Genomic DNA, 24,576 nt, shown 5'->3' with positions numbered 1-24,576 from the left:
GAAGGAGGAGAGAGCCTGATAGTGAGAGAGAGGTCTGTATGTATGATTGTTGGAGGTAGGTAGGTTAATGTGAGAGAGAAGAGGAAGGTTTTTATAGGTTTTAATTAGGTTTACTTAATCAATTTTAAATTTTTTAAATTTTGAATTTAAAAAATTTAAAATTAATTATTAATATAAATTAATGTGATTTTGTTTAGTTTTTGACTGGTAACCTTTTGGTTCTATATACTTTTCCTTCATAATATAGTGGATTACACAAGTTGGATTGATCACGGAAGCTTAGCATAACAATTAGCGACATGAGTATGCAATATAGAAATATATTTCCCATAACGGAACTAATTAAAAGGCTTCCTAATGATGTCACGATTGATCTGTAGAATGCAGTTGAATTGGATAAAGGAGAGAAAGAGTACTATGGTGATACATTGTCCAGATTGCTGTCGTAGCCGTGGAGACGACACTTCTCCTCAAGGCGTTGAACCTCTGCAGAAAGTGCATTGTTGGCCCTCTCTAGCATCTTTGCTTTCAAGTAGTTGAAGTCCCATATTTCTTTATCCATGGTGTGGAGGACCTTTTGAAGCATGTTGTAAGTAGCATCTTCCTTAGCATCCGTCTTGAGAGGGTTGTGCCTTCCCTTGGCGTGGACGTCGGCTCCCAACAGGTTCCCAGGGAGAACGATGGAGAAAGCATACACGACGCCTGTATCACGGACACCCAACTCAGTTCAGAAGTAGGAAGGTGGTGGCAAGGAGGCGCCGTAACAAACCTTGTGCAACAATTCTTCCATGCTGAGGTTGACAGCATAGGCACCAGAGGCAACCTTGCTAGGTGGGATGTAGTTAATCCCTATGTGAATGTTGAAAATTTAGGCGTTAGGCATGTCTTAGCAAAGGGTGTTAATTTAGCAGAATGGTATGTGTTGAGTTAAAGAAATACTTACACCGACAAAGACGCGCCCGACGGCCATTTTCGGTGACGACGGTCGAAGGGCTTTTTGGGGGCGACTCATCTGGTTGGCCCATTTGCTGTGTCATCTCATCAAGCGCCTCCTTCTCTTTCTCGATTTCCTTTAATCACGCGTAGTAGGATCCAACGGCTAGGGCCTGACAGTTGAAGGCCTGGTATTCGCCGTCTGGATAGTCCACGACCTGAGCACTATCCTCGTCGAAGGAAGTGAAGAGTCCCATGTTCCATCCTTTGGTGACGACGAAGTAGGTGAATTTTCTCAATTCATCCTCCATGGTTGCTGGCGATTCGGCAAGGTGTTTTACAGTCTAGGTCCCGAGCAGGTTGGTTGTTCTGATGTTGTTTAGGAGGAGATTGGTCTAAATGAATAAGGGCATGGAGTGCTTTGTTGTAGTTTGGGTGAGTATGTGACAGATGTGATGATATTTCTGAAGGATATGTTTATTGAGAGTCACACCATGATGTGAAGAGACTTTCACAGAAAGATTCTAGAGTTGAGTGAATTTAGATTTTTATTTAATTTAAAGTTATTTGTTGAGGTTTTAAAGAAAGTTAGCTGGATGATGAGTGAAATTGTTTGGAAAAAGTAGAATAATGACGTTTTTGACAAATGCGTTAAAAGAATATAGAACACAGTTAATTTTTTTGAACGGCATAATTTTTGTTTTGTCTAGTTCATTAGTTTTCTTTAAACGCGTAGATTAGGTCAGATTTAAACTCTCATTCACCATAAATAATAAATTATACTTTTTCTTTTTTCAATATTCACTCGTGTATTACTGGGCTTATTTAGATATATTTTTTAATGTTTCTTATTTATATAAATGTTTTAATCTTTTTTTATTAATATCTATATTTTTATAAGATGTTATTTTTTAATCTAAATTTTATTAAGAAGGATATGTTTAAATACAGAAAGAGTACTAAAAAATTATAACGTAAAGAATACTTAAATTTCAATAAATAAGTTTAAATTCTTTTCAAAAGAACTTGTAATGAAAGAGTGTTAGAATAATATAGCTTTGAATGATATAAATTTATGTCATTTTTAATAATAATTTTTAATATCATTATAAATATTGTAATTCGAATAATATTTATTTTATTATAATTTATTTTTATACCGATTATGAAACATAAATAACTTTAACAGTGATTGAATTTTTATCAAATTTGAGTTTCTAAAATCAATTAAATGAATAGTCTTATTTGTAAATAATAATCCAAATGCATGTCTAATATGCCTGATCCATTATAGACGTTGGAGTTGCTAAGATTAAAATAATTTATGATGTCCTCATTGTGTCAACTGTCAACTACTAAGTTCCATGCTTAGATACTATAGTATAACACAATTGGATATAATATATGTAAATGAATTTGTTGTAAAAAATAACTAAATCGAATCAATTAGATAAAATAAATGACACATCTTATTAACGTAAATTATGGGTACGTCGCACAGAATTTATTGTTAATCAGAATTATTATAGACTTAGTTTGAATTGACATTTTAGAGATTACTAATTTAATGTGTTAATTTGTTAGATTTTTATAATAAAAAGATATTTAATATGTACAATTTTTTTTAGAAAGGTATATATAAAAAATACTTCTAAATGTTGTTGGGTAGAACGAAAAAAAATAATATTTATATTTTATAAAATTAAATGTAGATAACCCAATCAAACATTTCCCCTATTTGGCATCTTCTTTTGATGCCGGTTGCTAACAGAACACTGCCTGATCTTGTTTTTCTTTTTTATTTTTTGTTGTTGTAGAGAACAAGGATTGGAGGGGATTTTGAGAGTACAACTCGGCTGTGTGACCTGTATGCCTCTTCCGAGCCAGGTTCGAGGCGTTCGAAGTTGTCGCGGTTGTCGAGCGCAGAGTTGGCTGCAACCGTCATCGACGATGCGTCCATTGGCTCTCCTCTCAAGACCCAACCCAAATCGGTGCCACAGAGACGACCTCTGTTTCGGCGTGCTAGAAGGGGAGGTCGGGGACGCATTTTGGCACCGAATATGGAGAACCCGATTTACCACATCCTTAAGGCAAGTCACGTCACATTTTTCCTGTCATTAACCCTGTGGATGATTGCATTTGACTGTTGTGTTCAAACTCTTTGGTTTACAGATACATTTTCTAGTTTGCATGCTAATCACTTCAAATGTTTTCAACGCAGAATTTTCCCATGTGGTTCAGACCCACTACTGATATGACTCTAACTAGGGACGAGTGCTGTCTTGGGACGTATATATTTGCAAAAAAAATGAAGAAATGAGGTAACAATCTGCAAAACTGGAACACACTCAACAGTTATTTCCGGTTTGATCGTATATCTCTAGGAGTCTAAATTAATCTCTGTTCATGTATCTTGTCTTTCCAGGGAATCTGAGAACTTATTTAAGCATTACGAGCTAACACTGCCTCGGGGAAAGTTCTTATCCCTTAGGCCCAAATGCATGCCACACTTTGTTGTAAGACCATTTGAACTTGACTAAAAAGTCTTCCCTAAATAACAACAATAGTTGATTTAAAATTTTCACACTGCATAGCTAAGACACCTGAAATATATAGGTCATTGATAAATACTATTTTATGGTTTATTTTGTGCTCAATTGAGTGGATTTTATCAATATTTCATACACTTGTTCATACAAAATGCATGGTTTACATTCTCCTTCCTTATTTTATGCTATGATTGAAAACATGCTTCTTTGGCATTATATTTGCTAATATTAATCCCCTCTTATTACCATTCAATACTGTGATATGTGTGTTAAGTGATTTCGGGGTTTACATGGCAAGAATGGCTTAGAGGATGGAAAGGAAGCATGCAAAAGTGGAAGGAATACAAGAAACTGAAGGAATTGCTAAGTTATCCAGCCTAATCTCTTTGCACTCAAAAAATCATAACATGAGCTACAAAAGTCCAAATGAGGCGGTTCTAGTTGCATTGGAAAGCTAACATCCGGGGCTTCGAAATGATATATAATTTGCTATAACTGCTCCGAAGATAGGTTACGCAACCGCGTGGATCACGTGCACGCGTGACCTGGAGGAAATTCAATCCACGCGTACGCGTGACTTTGCAGCATACTGAACGTATCAGAAAACACGATTTCTAGGCTGTTTTTGACCCAATTTTTGGCCCAGAAAACACAGATTAGAGGCTATAAAGTAGGAGAATCCATCCATTCATGGGAACGGCTCATAATTCATAATTTTAGGTTTTTAGATGTAGTTTTTAGAGAGAGAGGTTCTCTCCTCTTTCTTAGGATTTAGGATTTAGGATTTAAGATTCCTCTCAGTTTCAGATTTATTTTTTCCTTAATTTCAGGTTCAATGTTCCTTTAATTTATGTTCTCTTCTACTTTGATTTATTCTATTACTCTATTTGGCTATAAACTGCCCATGTTACATTTGATATCTTTATTAATTCAATTTGAGGTATTTCAGACTTATGATTACTTTCTTTCATTTATGATATAAATAATTTGGATTTTTCCCTTTTGGCTTTGGTTGAGTAATTGGTGACACTTGAGTTGTCAAACTCAGCAGTGATTGAAAATTGGAAATTGCTGATTAGTTTGGATCCCTCTAAAGCTAGTCTTTCCATAGGAGTTGACTAGGACTTGAAGAATCAAGTTAATTAGTCCACTTGACTTTCCTTTATTTAGTAAAGGTTAACTAAGTGGGAGCACTGAATAATTCTCATCACACCTGATAAGGATAACTAGGATAGGACTTCCAGTTCTCGTACCTTGCCAAGAGTTCTTTATCATTTGATTTTCATCATCAAGCTACTTTTACTTGTTCTCTTATTCATAAAACCCCAAAAATACATTTTATCATAACCAATAATAAGAACACCTCCCTGCAATTCCTTGAGAGACGACCCGAGGTTTAAATACTTCGGTTATCAATTTATTTAGGAGTTTGTTACTTGTGACAACCAAAACTTTTGTACGAAAGGGATTCTTGTTGGTTTAGAAGCTATACTTACAACGTGCTTATTTTGTGAAATCCTAAACTAGCAAATTTTGCCAATCCACACGGAAGCGTCAGTGATGCGTACACGTCAGATGAAAATGGCGTAATTGGCGATTTGAACAAAGAGTTAGGCTGGAGGCGTGCTGCCACCATGCGATCGACACGAACAGTTGTCACGCGTACGCATGACTGACACTCACGCGTCATTGTTCATTTTTGAGAACCCATGCGTACGCGTAGACGATGCTTACGCGTCAAACGACCAACCTAGTTTTCACGCGTATGCGTCACACTTCGTTTTTCATCCCCCCTCCCCCGTTCTTCTCTCCTTTCTTATTCTTTCTTCCTCCTTTCTTACTTTCTTCTTCTTCATTACTTCTCATCTTTATTCTCTTTCATTCTATTTTCTTTATTACATCTGCATACTTTCATTCATTGCATTTTTATTTTGTGCATGTTTTATTTTCTTTTCTAAGTTTGTTATTTTACCATTGGTGTTAAATGTTCTTATTCAACTGTTGTATCTTTTCTGGTATTATTTTGGTGCTTAGTGACTTGTTTTACACTATTGGATGATATTATTTATCTGTCAATGCCAATCTTTTATGACACATATATCCCTTTTTGCATTGACATGAATTTATATTATCTTGCATTACCCACATTCCCTCCCCCATTGTTGCAACTTTTGTGCTATTGATATGCCATTTGCGTCTACTATTTTCTCACTTGCATGTTATAGCTTCCATGTAATTGAGACCCTTATTATTTGGCATTAAACCATCCATACTTTATTTATTTTCTTATCTTTATTTCTGGGTTACTTTTCTTCTTTTCCTCTTCTTTCAGGATGGCCACCAAAGAAGGGAAAGGAAAAGCTTCTAAATGGGGAGACAAACGAGTCCATCTGCATAATCTTTGAAGCAAAGCGTCAGTTGAAGCAACCCGTCCATTTGCACATCTCAGCATGCACCGAGGATGGTGCAATCTTTAAGTGTGGGGAGGTCGATACCGATTTCCGTGGGTTAGTTACCTTTCTGTCTCAACACCAATGTTTAATTGTCCTGGTTAAATTTATTGTTGCATTTGCATATTTGATTGCATATTTGTTTGATTTTGTGCATATTCTACCACTACTTTGTTAAAGTGATAAGTCCTTTTTCGAAGACCCTATTTCATAGTATTTCACTAATTTAAATTGAAAATTTGTGTTAAACTTGTTTGAAGATTGTATTTGGAACATAGTTTATAGCTAAGAACACACAACCTGTGAGATTTGAGCTTAATTACATGGTTACATTATTTAACTATAATATTTTATTCTTGTGTGTTCTCTTCCCTATGATTGCAATCTTTGCTTTGTTCCATTCTATATGTCCATTGTTTAGTGTATTTACATGCTTGCATATGATTGAGGCCATCATTTGTTGTTAGCTCACTTATCCCAAACAGTCTACCCTTTCAATCACCTTTGTTAGCCACCTTGAGCCTTTTAATCCCCCTTTATTCTATATTTTACCACATCACTAGTCTTAAGCGAAAAAACAATTAATTACCCCAAATAAATCTTTGGATAGCTTAAGTTAGAGATTGTGTATCAATTAAGTGTGGAGAACTGTGGAAACTTGGGTTGATGAAAGTATATAGTATCTCATTGACATAATATTGGGAATTTGGGTACCTACTCATGTGAGACCAGAAAAATAAATAACTCATGTGCATTGATATGTTATGTTTGCTTTCAAAAAAAAAGAAAAAGAAAGAAAAAAGAATATATATAATATATAAATAAATAAATAATGGGACAAAATTACCCCAGTACTAAGTTTAATAAAAGATCAACGCACGTGTGGTGAAATTGAAGAAAAGTTGATACATGAGTATGTGAAATATACAAAAGTGGGAATCTTGGGTAGTTAGGCATAATTTTAGAGTTATATAGAGTATGTGTGTATGTTAGGTGAAAGCTTAGGTTAATTAAAGATTTATATTTTAAGCTCACTTGACCATACATATATCATCACCTTTATCTTAGCCCCATTACAACCTTGAAAAAGACCTCATGATGTCTGCATTGGTATACTAAATTTTGTTGATTGGTTAGATGAAGAATAAAGTTTTAGAAAGCATGACTAGAGGAGAGTAGAGTGACCAACCCTAGACACTTGAGAGATTAGAGTGCATATACAGTACCAGTGAGGGTTCAATGCTTGATTCTATGTTCCCTGCTTTTATGAGCTATCTTCTTACAAATTTACTTGTCCTTACTATATGATTTGAATTAGTGAAATTTGATTCATGTTTGTCTTAGAGAACTTATTTACTTTTGACCAAGTAGGTAGAAACATCTTAGCATGTAGTTGCATTCATATAGATAGGTTGCATTTCATACTTTCCACAATTCCTCTTCACTCTTATAGCTTTTCTTGAGTTTAGCATGAGGACATGCTAATGTTTAAGTGTGGAAAAGTTGATAAACCACTATTTTATGGTTTATCTTGTGCTCAATTGAGTGGATTTTATCAATCTTTCATACACTTGTTCATACAAAATGCATGGTTTACATTCTCCTTCCTGATTTTGTGCTATGATTGAAAACATGTTTCTTTGGCCTTATATTTGCTAATATTAATCCCCTCTTATTACCATTCGATACCGTGATATGTGTGTTAAGTGATTTCAGGGTTTATAGGGCAAGAATGGCTTATAGGATGGAAAGGAAGCATGCAAAAGTGGAAGGAATACAAGAAACTGAAGGAATAGCTAAGCTGTCTAGCCTGACCTCTTCGCATTAAAACGGTCATAACTTGAGCTACAGAAGTCCAAATCAGGCGGTTCTAGTTGCGTTGGAAAGCTAACATCTGGGGCTTCGCAACGATATATAATTTGCCATAGCTACCCTAAAAATAGGCGATGCGACCGCATGGATCACGCGCACGCGTGACCTGGAGGAAATTCAATCCACGCGTACGCGTGACTTTGCAGCGTACTGGACGTATCAGAAATCGCTGGGGGCGATTTTTGGGCTGTTTTTTACCCAGTTTTTGGCCCAAAAAACACATATTAGAGGCTATAAAGTGGGAGAATCCATCCATTCATGGGGACGGCTCATAATTCATAATTTTAGGTTTTTAGATGTAGTTTTTAGAGAGAGGCTCTCTCACCTCTCTTAGGATTTAGGATTTAGGATTTAGGATTCCTCTCATTTTCAGATCTATTTTATCCTTAATTCCAGGTTCAATGTTCCTTTAATTTATGTTATCTTCTACTTTGATTTATTCTATTACTCTATTTAGCTATAAACTGCCCATGTTACAATTGATATCTTTATTAATTCAATTTGAGGTATTTCAGACTTATGATTGCTTTCTTTCACTTATGATATAAATAATTTGAATTTTTCCCTTTTGACTTTGGTTGAGTAATTGGTGACACTTGAGTTGTCAAACTCAGCAGTGATTGAAAATTGAAAATTGCTGATTAGTTTGGATCCCTCTAAAGCTAGTCTTTCCATAGGAGTTGACTAGGACTTGAGGAATCAAGTTAATTAGTCCACTTGACTTTCCTTTATTTAGTAAGGGTTAACTAAGTGGGAGCACTGAACAATTCTCATCACACCTGATAAGGATAACTAGGATAGGACTTCCAGTTCTCGTACCTTGCCAAGAGTTCTTTATCATTTGATTTTCATCATCAAGCTACTTTTACTTGTTCTCTTATTCATAAAACCCCAAAAATACATTTTATCATAACCAATAATAAGAACACCTCCCTGCAATTTCTTGAGAGATGACCCGAGGTTTAAATACTTCGGTTATAAATTTATTTAGGGGTTTGTTACTTGTGACAACCAAAACTTTTGTACGAAAGGGATTCTTGTTGGTTTAGAAGCTATACTTATAACGTGATTATTTTGTGAAATTCTAAACTAGCAGGAATCCCGATCGTCAGTCGCCAACACTGTTGCAATGCTTTTGTATCTTCAAGCAAGGCAAACCTTGTGCCGCGTTGCTGGTTCTTCCCGTCAACGTTTGCCACCGAGATCTTGTTCCAAACTCTGATGGAACATTTAATAGAGAGCTATGCGAAACGTTGGATGCCACCAACTCAAGAACTTGAGCATGTAAGAAATATTCAAGTTATCGTCGCTCCATAATTGTTCAAAGTTTGTTATTAAGTCCTTGAAGATCCGGCATTCACAAACAACATGGCTATATTTTGATTGATGTTTTATTTTGCTTCTCACCTAAGCAGGTATTTATACCCATTTGCGAGGCACCTGAGACTTGGTAGATGCTGTTGTTGGATGTGAAGAGAACTTTTGTTTATGCTCTTGATGTTTGCACAAGCATGGAGTCTGTTCCCAGGCGTGACCGCAACATGCGCCTTATAGTACGTAACCCACAAGGCATTTTGTATACAGTAAAGTTAATTCTCGTGCAACTCTTTCTTATGAATTTTATATGCTTGCAATGGTTATGGGAACTGTAGATGGCTGTCCTCGGAAATATTTTCAAACTTAAGCCGAATCTGCCCAACTTTAAGCACGTTTTGCCAGATCCAAACACATGGGGCCGCATTGAATATCCCATGAGCATTCCTAGCAGGCTAGGCGCGTAAGTCATTCTATTATGTCTCCACAATTTTTCTCTCACATAATTAGTTTGTACACAATTTTTTGACTTGATACAATCGAAAACCACACCACACAAACCAAAGTGTTAGGAACAAAATTTGAATTATTGTGGACCTCTACCTTTTATATCGCTCGTTTAATTCTGTGACAATTTTCATCGGATATGGGTAGAGATGAATATGGAATATGGTGCATCTGGTGGATGTCTCACAACGGCCGATTCTCCCCGGCTATCCTAGGCAACCTGGTAAGAACACCTTCATCGTTATAGGTTTCTGGTTATTAAGTTGGCGCTCGTGATATTACCACCTAACTATTTATGCATATACATCTCAGGGTGATGAGGCCACATTGAGGATGAAAATAGCAATCAGAATTGTCTCATCTGACTACAGTGAGCTTAAGGCTCTTGTGGACCTCAAGGCAGAAACGGTGTGGCGTAGTCTCCCGTTCCTTCCCTAGTTACTATTCTATTTACATGCTTATGTATGAGTGAAATTGGAAACCCTTTACAATGCCCAAATATGTTGAAATTACTAGTTTCTGTTATAACATATTTACTAGTTGCTGTTATAAAATCCCAAATTCCAGACTTTAGTTTTTTTTTATTCTACTTGTATTATCCTGGTGGTCGACTTTGGATATGCACCTTTAGGGTTTGTATATGGTTTGACTATGTATGCGCCTGTTGTAGTTAATTTGCATTATGACTTGTTGAAGTATGTAAGTTGGACCCATAACCAAGGTCCATATGTTTTGAAGTTAGTTGTTGCTGTTATATATTGCTAATTCCAGATTTTAATGTGTAACTACTCAGCTTGTTTTATCCGGGTGGCACTCCGGTTGCAAATGATTTCCATATGTATGAATTTGTCTTTGTCAGCTTGCATGAGCAGTTTTTCATTTCTCATAACAAATTTTTGTTTAAGGTTGGACGTGTGGTAAGTCTTTTAATCAGGTTTTGCCCCAAAGAGAGTGTGCATTGCTTAGGATATATTGACACTCAATATACTGGTCAACATATATTGCCACTACTCCATTGTTTATTTCTTCCTATCGTGCTACCCTATAGGAACAAATTATGCATCCCCTAACAAGACAACATAATAATCGTTACACACGGTGCTTTGAAAAATAACTCTGTAAATTCGCGCACATGTCATAGTACGCTAACAAGCCAATACAATAAAACGAAGTTGTTACCACAAAAGTATATTTCATAACAACCAAAGATAGTCAAATAAAGTGTTCAGTGTTCTTGCGATAGTAGAAGTTAGATAACTTGTTACTACAAGACTCTATTTCATAACAACCAAAGATACTCAAATAAAGTGTTCTTCTCATAGTATCGATTAGACGACATGGTTTGTGGTGTGCCACTCACAAGATAAACTTTTAAATTAATCTACTACACTTAGAGAAATAATTAAAGCCGTTACAAGTCTATCTATCTATGCTATCCTCTTATGACATGAATTGCGGGAATGTGTTTGGAAGTTTAACCCTCAATTTCCTCTTCTTCGTGCCCACGCCCATCTGTAATTTCTGCTGCAATTTTTACATTCATGTTCGTAAAGATTAGGGTGCTTGCCCACAAATAACAAAGCCAATGATGGATATCTAAACAAAAGGTGTGGCATAAGTCAATAAATAATTACGGGACAATATTGGCACTTACATAACCTGTAGCAACTTCAGAGGCACAAAAGATCAACTGCTCTTGTCAAGTTGTCTGGGACGGTGTCGCCTGCACAAAGTAAAAAGAGGCAAGTCGGGTTGTAAATAAAATGTATTCAACTTAAAATCTAACGGATTTGAATTCTTAATGGATTTGAATTCTATGTGGATCCAAAAGTTACAAAATAAACCACTCCTAATATTCATGAATCCTCCCAAGATGATTAATTGATTTCACAAAAAACATATGCCTCTACCCCTAAGACCTTGAATTGCCTATATTGACATCTATAGATTTATACATTAATGCTTCTCCCTCTTTGTGAATGGCTCATGTTCTATTTATACTTTGATGATGCCTCTACCTCGTTTAACATGTACCATCCTCATGAACTAATGCTGCTATTTGTTCTATGAACAATTGTGCGGATCTATCTAAACTCAACAATTTTATCAAGTTCAACTTCATTTTATCAGATAGTTGTTTCGCGGTCTACTCACATATTGCATATCCTACTTAGGCTATCATTGATCATTCAAAGTTTTAATAAGATCATGACCATCCTAAATATCACATGAATTATAAATGAAACAAAGCATATGATTTTAACCTGAGGTTGAGCCTAGCAACCCTCGAGAACCGGTTGCGATCCACGACATCCATGCCGTGGGGCAGGCGCACTGGGGCAACGAGTTCTACGATGACCCAGTTTCCTGCAGGCGCTGTATTTTCTCTTTTTTGGGCCCTTTAATACTTGAGAAAAGTTTCCTCTGCTGGTACCTTTTGTCCGGACGCGGACCGGATCATGTATCCCACCACCCCCGTCACTGTTAAGGTGTGGATTCACATCTGGGGCCACACGTAACCCATTCTTGACTCCAACATGATAGTATCACGTGCCATTTTTCACTGAAGACCTTGTAGTCCTCATCCCTTAGACAAGCCACCTTGGCAAAACGCTTACATTGGTCAAGAAATGCACCAAGTTTGCTACGATACCGGGATGCAGCATCACCCGTTTCAGTAACTTGTCTAACGAAAGTCACATAGTTCTTGGCGTTTTTGCACCACCTCTTCAGAACCAGAGTCTCTGGCAAAGAACCGATATCATTACCAACCAGAACTACAATTATGTGAACACAAGGGATCCCATATGACTCCATCCTGCGGCAATTATATTGAAAGGTTCCATTTTACAGCTGGTGCAAGACTTGCCAGGTTGACTGCGGTCGGTGGTACTTCTGTATCACATAGCAACATCCATTTTCACAATCCTGGGAGTCGGTAATGTAAAATCTTATGGCCCACTTTAGGGACTCTTGAAACCTATGAAAAAGTTCCCGGGTATACAGGGTTGCCGCTGACCTCTCAAACTCTGGGAACTGTGTTTGAAGCACTGGGGTACCATAAAAGGAACGAAAGTCAAGCTCCTCCTCCTTGTCTCTAAGGAAATTAACACATCTTTGAAAGTTTGTAACAAAGTCCAATATCACATATCTACTCTCCACAAACCCACCCAACTTAGCATGCAACGACTCGCACTGAGAGGTTGTCCTTAAACCTGCAAAGAATCTGCCCCGTATGTATGCGGTGCCCCAGTACAACTTCTTTCTATATGGGTCCATCACCCATTCAACCTCTGGAACACCACACTTATCAACCATCGCCTTCCACTGCATTTCAAATTCATCAACCTCTATGTCAGCCAGCATGCACTGTTTGAATAATTGGGTGAAACGTGGTTGTGAGACATGAGCAGTGTCATTCCTTAGTAGGTGCCACGCGCAAAGTCTGTGATGAGCATCTGGAAATACATGCATAATAGCTAGCCTCATAGAAGGATCCCCATCAGTTATGACTGCCTTTAGGGCCTTTTCCCGCATGCATTCCAAAAACCGTCTCAGCACCCATTTATACGAATCCTGTGACTCACATGAAACCATTGCTGCTGCAAACACGCATGTCTGATTATGGTGATTAACCCCGGACAAAACAATAACAGGAAGGTTATACTTGTTCCTCCCATAGGTCGCATCAAAGGCAAGGACATCACCGAATGCCTCATAATCTTCCTGGCTTTGACCATCACTCCATATAATGTCACACAAATGAGAACCAGCCGCTACCTTATACCTCCAAAACAGTTTCTCGTCGTTTCTGGCAGCACCTTCAAAAAAACGCAGTGCGGCATTTACATCTCCGTTCTGTAAAGCACGTTGCTTTTGAACCTCGTTGTGCATATCTTGCTTAGTAAATCTTACTCAGTTAAAGCCCCCAACCTGCATCGCAAATGACTGGTATATCTTTGGAATGCTTATCCCAACTTCCCTCATGCTATTCATTTGAGCAATTTCTACATCAGACATATTCCTGTGTGAAGGCAGATATGCAATAAACCTTTCAGAGAGTAGGGTGTGGTTATGATCATCCACAAACTGCGAAACAAACCATTTTTCATTACTATGATTCTTCTTTATCCTCATCTCTGCTACACACCTGCATCGTGTTATAGGCTTGTGCTCTCTTTTCCTATCCCGCTTATCTAACCACTTCTTGTGCCTAAACCCTTGTCTGTTACAAACAAAAGTGTAACTAACAATCTCTCATTTGGCATTTTTTACCCTTTTACTCTTTCTTATTGCAAAACCTTTTAGCCTACTAAAACTCGTGTAGAATTCTCTTGCTTCCCCGAGGGTGAAGAACTCCATCTTCAGCACATCTTCAACGCTTACATGACTAGGTATCTGAGCAGCTTGAGTCTCTATGTCTGTTTGCGTCATATTCGAAAATTCTGCTTTGTCCCCTAAGATGCTCATGTCAAAAACTGTCTCCTGCAGCAATTAACAATGGTACGATCACCCACTTTTACATTAACTTATACTATTCATCTTCAGAATGACAAAAAGTTAATATAATCCTAATCTGCAATTCCTCCACTATCATATACCTCATTCAGAAGCCCGTCTTCCGGGTCTGGTATCGCCGATTCATGATTGGTTGATTTCGATATCGGGTTGTGATTTATGATGTTCATCTGTTTCCTATATATACAGCAGCTGCTTCTTCTACAGGATCCCCTCACTTGTAGTTCCTCAGAAGTTCAACATTTGCATAGCCAACAATTATATCCAGTCTCGCCGTCACAATCTGGCCAATTGATGCAACCTTGTTAACAAAGCAATTTATTGTAACATATTAACATAGGAAACGCTGAGCTTTTACTCCAATTTCAATGCTTCCAGGAATACTTTACCCTCACTACATCATCATCGAGAAAACCCACCCTATGCAAACATCTACCCCGCCTTGATTATTCATATCAAAAAATGAAAAAATCACACCTAATATATCTTAATAAAATGAAGATGAAAAAATAAATGTCATAAACACAACTACGTTTGCCACTAGGAAGAAAACGAATTTGCTATATTCTCATTGCTTATTAGTCCTTTATGAACAACCAAATTGCTTATGCACTTAAATAGGTCAAAAAGTGCTACAACTTCACTCACAGTGATTGTGAAACTAAAATATCTTGTAAGTTTAAACAACTACACTGGCATGAAGGCTTGAGAAATACAGATGTAGCAAAATTCATAACAAATGTAAAACAAAACAATTCTATTTTCCATTAACAAATAGACCAGAAGACCGGTAAAGCATATTAACCAACCAATTGGAATTGAAATTTGGAGAGAAAAAAAACTAACACTTTTTCTTTTAAAATGGTAACCGGATGGATAGTAAATAACTTGATGCCATTAAAATCACATGCAGCTATTCTTAATCTTCTCAGCTTGGCAATTGAAAAAAATTGATGTGCTGAATAAACAAATAAACTAACTCTTTAATTAAGTTTATAAAACTAAAACAATTGTAAATAATTTAAAAAATTACATTTATTTGCTGAATAACTAAGAAACTCCTACCATTGCTTCTCTACAGACCATGACTCTAACTACATTCCAAAGTCTATTCTCCACTGCACACCAGTATAATCCTTTAACGTGACTCAACTCATGCATCTAAAAGGATCATACCCAATTTCTCCGGGTATACACCATGTCAATAATCCAACATAACATTGCCAACACATTTAATCTCCCTGGGTTAGCTCCAACACCTTAAATCTAGCCCTAAAAAATTCACCAGCTACAAAATTTATTACCAAAAATAAGGAATATACCTTTCAAGAGCCCTTCAATGGCGCAAAATTATGCAGCCCGTACATTACCATCTGCTGAATTGCGCTTTCCACTTTTCTCGCAACTGCAGAGAAAAAATATCAACCGCAGAACAACCACTCAGATATAAAGGAGAAGGTCGAGAAGGCCAAGAACCCCAAACAGCTGTAACAGTAAATCACAACACCTCTCGTCGAATCCACTGTATCAAGGGCAGACAGCAGAGGAGAGGCGAGGAGATTTAGCTCTCACCAACATGGTTAACGATCTCATTCTTCCAACTTAGGAAACATTATAAGCCAATAAGCCTTTTTGGCATCTTGCCATTTAAGCTGTAAACATTTAAATTTAAGAAGCAAGCTGTGAAGAATTTTTAGCTGACCATTTCGGTAATTTTAAATCACTTTCAGAGGTTAATAAAGTCTTTTAACGCTTCACTACAAGACAATAATATAACTGAGAACCTAAAAGTACATGGTATACCAGTACTCCAATAAAGTACATTGGAGTACCTGAAACGTTTCCTATATTATACATGTGCAACAAAAATTGACAAGACCGTAGAAGAATAGTGTTCATCCACAATATATATAATTTTGCGGTGTGATAATGTTAACGTAAGCTACGCAAGATCAACGTATACCAAATAAAATAATAATAAAATTGAATATTTTCGATGACCAAAATATGGATGGCTCTGATACCACTTGTTGGAATAAATCAATTTCAATAACCCAGATCATCCATATTGAACACCAAAAATATTGTAGTGCGAAAGCATACATTTACTTATAAGAGTCAGAAATTGATGGAAGGATTTGGATCTTGTGATTCTTTCGATATTCATCAACCAAAGGCTTATGTATCCTAGGCGGCTAAATTGTGCCTCTTTTGATGGAGAAAGAGCAACAAAGGCGGCTTTGGTATTTTGGGGACCAAAACCCTGAAGGTCTATTTATATTTGAGCATGACACCTATTAATCCCTAAAACTCAAATAAAATAGTATCTAAAGTCCAAAAGATAATATATCTAAAATCCAAAAGATAATTATCTAAGGAACAAAAGATAATATCTGGTTTTATTCTCATTTAATTCCAAATCAAAAGTAATAATGACTTATTCAATTTAGCATTTATAACAATAAATGAGATCATCATAAACTTGTTAAAAAAAGTATGCATACTCTCGCTCTTTTGTGTGTTTCTCATCCCGGCCCAGAAGTGGTGATCGAGATAAACTAGAATCCATAAATGACGATATTCAAAAAGCTCTAGCAAAATAAGAAAATACGTAAATCAGAACCAAAATACACCGAAAGACATACAGTTTGACACTTCTACTGCACAAGCAAAACACATAAATATCCACACACTAAAAGTAACAACATCAGTTAATCTTAATAAAGACACCATTACCTGAAAGTCACTTATTGTCTCAAACACCATACTTCATAAGAAAATCATTCCAATTTCTATCAAATGATCTTTTGTAAAAGAGTTCCAAACAACATGACTAATCTCGTGTTCAATTTTTTTTGTGTTGCTTGTAGCCATTTAATTTACTTGGGATCTTCTTCATGATATGCCAAATACACCACTGGTGAATTGTTGTGGGCATACAAGCCACAATAGCCCTTTGCATCGATGCGCATTGATTGGTAAGAATGCCTTTCGAAGTATTTCCTCCCATGCAATGAAGCCAACATTCAAATAACCATTTGGATGATTGAATATCCTCATTTTTCATAAAAGCATATCCTAAAAGTGTTGACTGGCCGTGGTGATTTGCCCCAACAAAAGAACAAAAAATCAAATTATATCTAAATATAACAAAACAGAAACAAATCATACATACACCAAAAAGATATGCATATACACCGAAAGTGGTTTAAAAAAATACATAAACCAGAACAGCATATTACCTATTTGTATTGTAAGTGGTATCGAATGAAATAACATTTCCAAAATACACAGGGAGCCCTGCTTCTTATGTCAGCCTAAAAAGTAATCTTAATTGACTGATCAACCTCGAGTTCAAGCGTGAAAAAGAAATTTTGATTCTTCTCTTTCATTTTTAACAAGTATTTCCCAAATTTTTTTGCATCCTCTAGTTCTGAAATATTTCGCACTTCTCTCATGATGTAATTTTTCATATCCTTTTCAATAAAACTTAATTCATGATGACCCCCTACTGCTGCAACAAATAATTGATATGTTTTGCTTGTTCTGATTTCGACTTTTTCATTATTCTCTGTTGTACGTTGTACAGACATGCTTAATTGCCTATGTTGTTTAAGCATATCTACTTGATTTGGACAACACGGATGTGAATGATGCAACACAACTTTTAAAATGACCCAAACACCAACTTTCTTCAACATATGTATATAAATTATTACAGGGCAATCTAATCCAACTGAGGGATTTGTCTTCTCAGTTGGAGATATGATCGATTTTCATTTTCCCTCTTTGGTACATGTAATCAATTGGTTCTTAATTTCATTTTTCTTCTTATTTGTGCATCGAATTCTCGTAGAAAAACTTGCAAATTTAGAATAATCTTTGTAGAATTTTTTAACTTTTTCAAACGTGTTAAAAGTCATCCCAATTTTTGGAAAAAATTGCTCATCAACATCCCACAGAAACTGAAAATATACCGAAATTGTTTCAAAATAAACCATATTAGAATCTAAAATACACCGAAATAGTTTCATCAAAATAATAAAATTAGATTCAAAACTCGTACATTACATTCATATTCAAACCACACCTCACCACTTGATTTGATTCAAACAATAATACAATTTTCTCTGGTTCAATTGAAGGTATGAATTTAAAAATACACTAAAAGTATTTTCAAAATACACCAATTTATAGTCGAAATACACCGAAACGGAAATGGAACAATAATAATAATTCATCACAATAATAATTCAGACTCTGAACTCCTACATTACATTTAATTCAAACCATCAACTATGAACATCAATTTTCACAAACAAAAAACAACATTATTCAGCTAACGAACTATATTAATTAGAATCAAACAATACCTCAGCCATTTGATTTGATTCAAAACAATAATTCACTTCGCTCTGGTTCAGTTGACAGTCTGAATTTGAATAATTCATTATCTTCGACAACGAAATACCTTTTCAAACTAGATTTCATAGTTTAATTTCAAAAATTTCGATCCAAATCTTCAAATCACATAAAAGAGCATTAAACTTGAACAAAGAGAACGCATGGAATGACAAGAACAAGGAGAAAGAAGAGAAACATAGAGAACACAGAGATGAAACAGAATATAGAGATACAAAAATGCTTAAAAAATTCGAAAAAAGAAATGAAATCCACATGAAAAAAACGGCCAAGGATTCCTTGCTCCCACTTTTGTGTAGGTTTATCATTAACCACCATAAAAATAATTACAAAATGTATCCCGTTTTTTTTTGAAAAATTTACTAATTAGATTTTGATCCCTTTAATTTTTGTTATTTACACTTTTTCCCTTTATCTTTTAGTTTCAGATTCAGTTCTAGATTCAAAGATAGCTCTGCTAGGGTAACGCGTTTTCTCATCTTCTTCTCTCTGGTTCGCTACCCTCGCCGCCACAACACGTGTCAGACGCCGCCGCTCCCTGCGTCCGCCGCCAAGAGAGGTCTGCTAGGGTAACGCCATTTTCTCATCTTCTTCTCTCTGGTTCGTCTACCCTCGCCGCCACAACACGCGTCGTCCGCCGCCGCTCCTTGCGTCCGCCGCCAAGAGAGGTCTGCTAGGGTAACGCCATTTTCTCATCTTCTTCTCTCTGGTTCGCCTACCCTCGCCGCCACAACACGCATCATCCGCTGCCGCTCCCTGCGTCCGCCGCCGCTCCTTGATGACACTGAAATAGGACAACTTTCCTCAACCCCACTTCTTATTGAGGACGACAAACCCAGCAAGGTATACTTTGTCTGCCTTCTTCTCAGTTCGGTTTGATTCTTTTAGAATAGTCAAGATGATGAATTTTGAATCCTTAGGTTAGATTCATCAAAGCCTCCATAAATGCCTAGAATGTTATCATTTTGGTTCTCAGAAGAATGGCTTCTGCCATTGGTGCCATGTTCATAAGAAATACTGCCCCCTTCTAGTTTACTAATATTGTCACTGTCTATGGAAGAAATTAGTTTCTTTCTTTCTGAAATCTGCAATTGATAGTTGAGATTGGCCATGTAAACATTTGCTATGAAGCACAACATAAGCATAGTTACAGTAGCCTTCTAGATGAACAAACAAGCATATATAGTACTCTTGGTACATTCATACTAAATATATCTAGATACATTGAATTGTGAGTGTACTGAGTTTCCAGCTTGATTATGTTGTGGCGAATGTTTTATATATAGTTTCTTTTTGGCGGTTCAAATTATTGATGAACCAAATTAAGATGAATTGAGATGAACATTGGCTAAGAAATTGATTGTGATATGCCTCTAAGCATTAAAGTATATTAGCTGCATTTTCTCGATCAATGCATTTTAGTTACTAAGAATATTAAGCATTTCTATTTCAGTTTTTCCAATGAATTGAAATAATGCCAAATGCCATCATCTGTAAAACACTAAATCATTTCATGTCTTGTGAGAATTCAATGATCTACCAATTTTGTTTTTTGCTTTTGTTTTGTGGACAAACGGATTCCATTAATGAAATATATGGATGTTGGACAATGACATTATAGAAACAGGGTATGAATGAGATAACATATTCCTTCTTCCTCTGTGTCACATCTTTAGGCCTTGAGATTGAATATTGTCCTTGCTAGTTTATACCATGTTTTGCTTTTGTTTTATCTGGACTATTAGATTGAAGCAATGCACATTTATAGTGAAGGATGCTGAATTTATGCTCACTATAACTTATTTTTTCATGTTAATGATAATAGAAACAGAGGGCTAATTGAATTTGTTAGTTCATATCATAGTAATTTTTAAATGGATGTGGATTGTAACTTCCATGCTAAAGATAAGTATTGCATAACTAGAGCAACTTATGAATAATGTCCAAGGTTATGTTTAGATATTAGGTAATGATGCCTGAAATGTTGAATGCACCCTAGAAGTTTAGATGAAACCAATGTTTTTAGTGTAAAATTTCAGTAGTATAGTTTCAGTTGTAGCTGTCGAAATAAATGTTTGAAAGAATATCTATTTCCATAAGCTTCGTTGCCTCATGTTGACCTGTTGTCCACAATTAGAATGAAGATCATTATTCCATAATTAGTTTATATGAATATATAACTTATCCTATAAAATTTCAGATTGATCAAATCTAAATTAGAATTTATATGAATTTTTTATTTAAACACTGCTGCTGTCTTATTCCTCAAAGGTTGTGGTTGTTTGATGATTTTGTTGGCAACTTGCCATCTTTTGATACTTTGTAGTTGTTGTTTTAGAGAGATTTTTTGTTGGTATTCTTTTGATGTTTTGAGAATGATTAAATGTTATATAGATTAGCTATTGTCATTAGATTTATAAAGAACCAAATTCTAGTTGAAAATTGAATTTCTAAAAACTGGTTTTAAAAGTGGATTTTTGGTTAAAATATTTGGTTTGAAAATTGGAATTTTAAAAACTAGTTGTCCAAAGTGAATGCAGTGAAGGGCTAGGGAAAGGGGGGTACAATCAATCAACTCAAAGAAAGAAGTGTGTTTAAAATAGGGTAATTTCATCGAAGGGCATATGCATATCTAATCTTGCAAGCAATCTGTTTCTATGGATTGAGGTGGCAGCCAAGCAAACTTTGCGGGGTTCTTAAAGGGGAAACAATGTGTTCTTCAGTGGCCGCGAGCGGCGGGGATTTTGTGACATGGGATTAGAAATATAGATAGATTGATAGATAGAGGATATATACTCTTTAATATTTTTTTGTTCTTTGCACCCACAGCATGCATAGCTGGCATTGCCAACTGTTCTTGTCTTTCTGTTTTTACTCTTATAGTTTCACCATTAGATTTTAGATTCACGCTTCTTCATTTCCCCTTAATACAATAAATGAAACTCGTGTCCAATTCCGTGATTCCTAATATTGACACTATTGGTTTGATTTCAATTTTAAAAGATTGTGAATTGTGTATTGGTGTTTAGGAAGTTATGGGTCAAGAATTTTCTCATGAAGGGGTTAATAGCGAGCATACATCATATGATCAGTATGAGCAGGAGGAAGAAACACATGAGGAAGTTGACGTGGATTATATGGATGAGGACGACACAAATGTGGAACCAGTGTTCGATTATCACGACTTCGATGAAGGGTATAACATTGACTCACTCGAAGACATTGGGATGATTGAATTTTGGAACATCAGGGATGAAGATGTATGTCATTTTCACTTTTCTGATGTCGACATTGCATTTGAGTTCTACAATAGATATGCAAGGACAAGATGCTTTAGTGCTCGGAAGAACAGGACTAGAAAGAGTCGTGTGGGCGCACTTAAGTTGAAGAATTTTGTATGTCATCGTCAAGGATTTAGACCGCCAAATAATTACGGCACTGGAAACCTTAAGAGAAAACCTACACCTGAGACAAGGTGTGGCTGCAGTGCAATGATGGAGATTCGTGTAGATGCACCTAGCGGTCGTTGGTTTATTTCTTATTTTTCTGATGAACACAATCATCCGCTTCTGGATCCTAGGTTGACTGGATTGCTCCCTGGGCATAGATTCATGTCCGAGGCTGATATTGGCCACATGGTTAACATGAAAAAGGGTGGGATTAGTGTTGGGCAGATATATCGGGCATTAGCAAATCAGGCAGGTGGCTACGAGTATCTCTCTTTCACGCAAAGGGACATGTACAATAAAATAGCAAAGCAGAGGCACCAATTACCCGGTGATGCATATGCAGCTTTGAAGTATCTAGAAGATCAAGCAACAAATGACCCTTCTCTCTATTTTAATCATCACATGGATGCCGATGGTACTTTGCGCAATTTATTCTGGTGCGATAGTCTCAGCAGGGCCGACTACTCATTATTTGGTGATGTGCTGGCGTTTGATGCTACCTATAAGAGGAATAAATATATGTGTCCACTGGTGGTATTTTCTGGTGTCAATCATCACAATCAAACAATTATCTTTGCTGCTGCTTTAATTTGCGATGAGGAAAAAGACACATACAGGTGGTTGCTACAACAACTGAAGGTGGCAATGAATGGGAAAGCACCTGTTTCGATGATCACGGATGGTGATCTATCAATGAAGTTCGCCATTGAGAAAGAGTTTTCTAATGCACATCATAGATTATGTGCATGGCATTTGATTCGCAACGCAACAAGTAACATTGGCAAGCCCCAGTTTACATCCATGTTTAGAAAGTGTATGCTAGGCGACTATGAAATTGATGTATTTCGTCAAAAGTGGTTTGAAATGGTTGAGGGATTTGGTGTCGAAAACAAGAATTGGGTCCTAGATATGTATAAAAAGAGACATTCATGGGCAACTGCACATATAAGAGGGAAGTTTTTTGCTGATTTTCGGACTACTTCTCGGTGTGAGGGATTAAACTCGATCATTGCAAAGTATGTCAACTCAAGGTACAATCTGGTTGAGTTCATTTAACACTTTAATCGTTGTGTCGACCATATAAGGTGGAAAGAGGTCCAGGCTGACCTCGCCTCTGTGAATGGGAGACCCAGTATGCAAACCTGTTTTCAATAGTTAGAGAGGAGTGCTGCCAATGTTTACACCCTATCAATATTTCATATGTTCCAACCAATCCTTGTACGGGCTGCATCAATGAAGGTAATAAATATGAGGCAAACTGGCTCTTATGTGATTTACTCTGTCGGTTTGGACCAAACGCCAAATGAGATGTGGCGTGTATTCTGTTGTGACATTGAGATGGAATTCAATTGTTCATGTATGAGAATGGAATCACTTGGCATACCTTGTGAACACATAGTTTGCGTCTTGGTGCATGAAGATATAGAGGAGTTGCCAAGGTCATTAGTCTTGCCTCGGTGGACCAAGACTGCCAAAGTGGGTTTGCAAAATGCGGTCGGGCTTCATTGGGATTCTTTGATGCTAAGTCAGTACGGTTGTTTGATGGATTGGTTTAGACAACTAGCCAACTTTGCTTGCCGAGATAACGAGAGATTTATCTTTCACGGGAAATGGCTATGAATTTGTTGAAACAATTTAAGGAGGAAGATGCTGCACAAAAAGGGGGGGTCAATGATGCAAATAGTGTAAGAGATGGTGTGCAAGTGGATGCTTCTGGAGCTGGTCTCGCAACCAATGATCTCGGACATAGCATGCCAAGGGACCCAAGAAAATGTAGGACAAAAGGGGGGGCTTCACAGTCCAATAAAAGAAAATATCGATGTGGACAGTGTGGCATGGAGGGCCACAATCGAACAACTTGTCGTGTTCGTCGTGGCATCTCACAGTCAGAAGGCCTTGGAAATGACACATTTGATAATGACTCGGATGACCACATGAACATTGAAGATGACTCATTGGTAAGTATCTTTACCAATGAGGTATGACAAAGTTTTATTTGCTGCTTATTAGCTAGTACTAATGATATTATATTGCTGATATTATAGGTATATGATGAGAGTGCTTCCTACAGTAGCAATGAGGTGCTGTAATAAGGTATGGTTAATGCTTTAATTTTCTGGTATCCTCTAATTTTTAGTTGATTTGGGATTGGTGTAATTTTTAATTTATTTCTGTTATACTTAATCTTATTCGAATGCAGCTTTTGTGATGGTTGATGTTGTTCGTGTTTATAACTAAAGGTTGAGGTTCGTACTCTTGTTATGGCATCATAGAAATGTGAAGCATTTGCTTTTTTATTCCATCATAGAAATGAAAAAAAGAAAAAAGGTATCTTGGTTGATATATGTGGAGATCATATCCCCGATGATCTGTCAAAATAAATGGAACTTGATTTTGATTTGCTTTCTAGTGTGTGTATATATATGTGCAACAATGTTAACCGATTCTTTGCCTTCTGGCTAAGGTACATGGGGTACTTTTTGCTGTTACTGGTTTTCTTTGAATTTTAGATTGAGTAGCTGAAATGATGTTTTCTTGGATCAAAACTTTATCATCTTGTAA

The 24,576-nt window shown here is 36.5% G+C and overlaps 2 protein-coding genes across 2 annotated transcripts; one reads left to right on the top strand and one right to left on the bottom strand.

The window, feature by feature from the left end:
• Nucleotides 1-12,109: 12,109 nt before the first annotated feature.
• Nucleotides 12,110-13,519, bottom strand: LOC130965725 (protein FAR1-RELATED SEQUENCE 5-like). The gene is made up of 2 exons (XM_057890485.1): nucleotides 12,495-13,519; nucleotides 12,110-12,443 (listed from the first exon to the last, which is right to left on the bottom strand). The coding sequence occupies exons 1-2, from the start codon at nucleotides 13,517-13,519 to the stop codon at nucleotides 12,110-12,112; spliced, it is 1,359 nt and encodes a 452-aa protein (XP_057746468.1).
• An 8,081-nt stretch (nucleotides 13,520-21,600) lies between these two features.
• LOC130965724 (protein FAR1-RELATED SEQUENCE 5-like) lies at nucleotides 21,601-23,070 on the top strand. Its single transcript, XM_057890484.1, has one exon. The coding sequence runs from the start codon at nucleotides 21,601-21,603 to the stop codon at nucleotides 23,068-23,070; it is 1,470 nt and encodes a 489-aa protein (XP_057746467.1).
• The last annotated feature ends 1,506 nt before the right edge of the window (nucleotides 23,071-24,576 follow it).

Source organism: Arachis stenosperma, chromosome 3 (assembly GCF_014773155.1).
Source record: "Arachis stenosperma cultivar V10309 chromosome 3, arast.V10309.gnm1.PFL2, whole genome shotgun sequence".
NCBI classification, from domain to species: domain Eukaryota; kingdom Viridiplantae; phylum Streptophyta; class Magnoliopsida; order Fabales; family Fabaceae; genus Arachis; species Arachis stenosperma.
The sequence above is the reverse complement of the archived record's forward strand: the minus strand, read 5'-3'. Positions and strand labels throughout refer to the sequence as shown.

Bases quoted from the DNA above. Each gene is read 5' to 3' on its own strand.
- LOC130965725 (XM_057890485.1), bottom strand. From the start codon at position 13,519: ATGCACAACGAGGTTCAAAAGCAACGTGCTTTACAGAACGGAGATGTA. The intron at 12,444-12,494 runs GCAAGTCTTGCA...TAATTGCCGCAG, and splicing joins CACCGACCGCAGTCAACCTG to GATGGAGTCATATGGGATCC.
- LOC130965724 (XM_057890484.1), top strand. From the start codon at position 21,601: ATGGGTCAAGAATTTTCTCATGAAGGGGTTAATAGCGAGCATACATCA.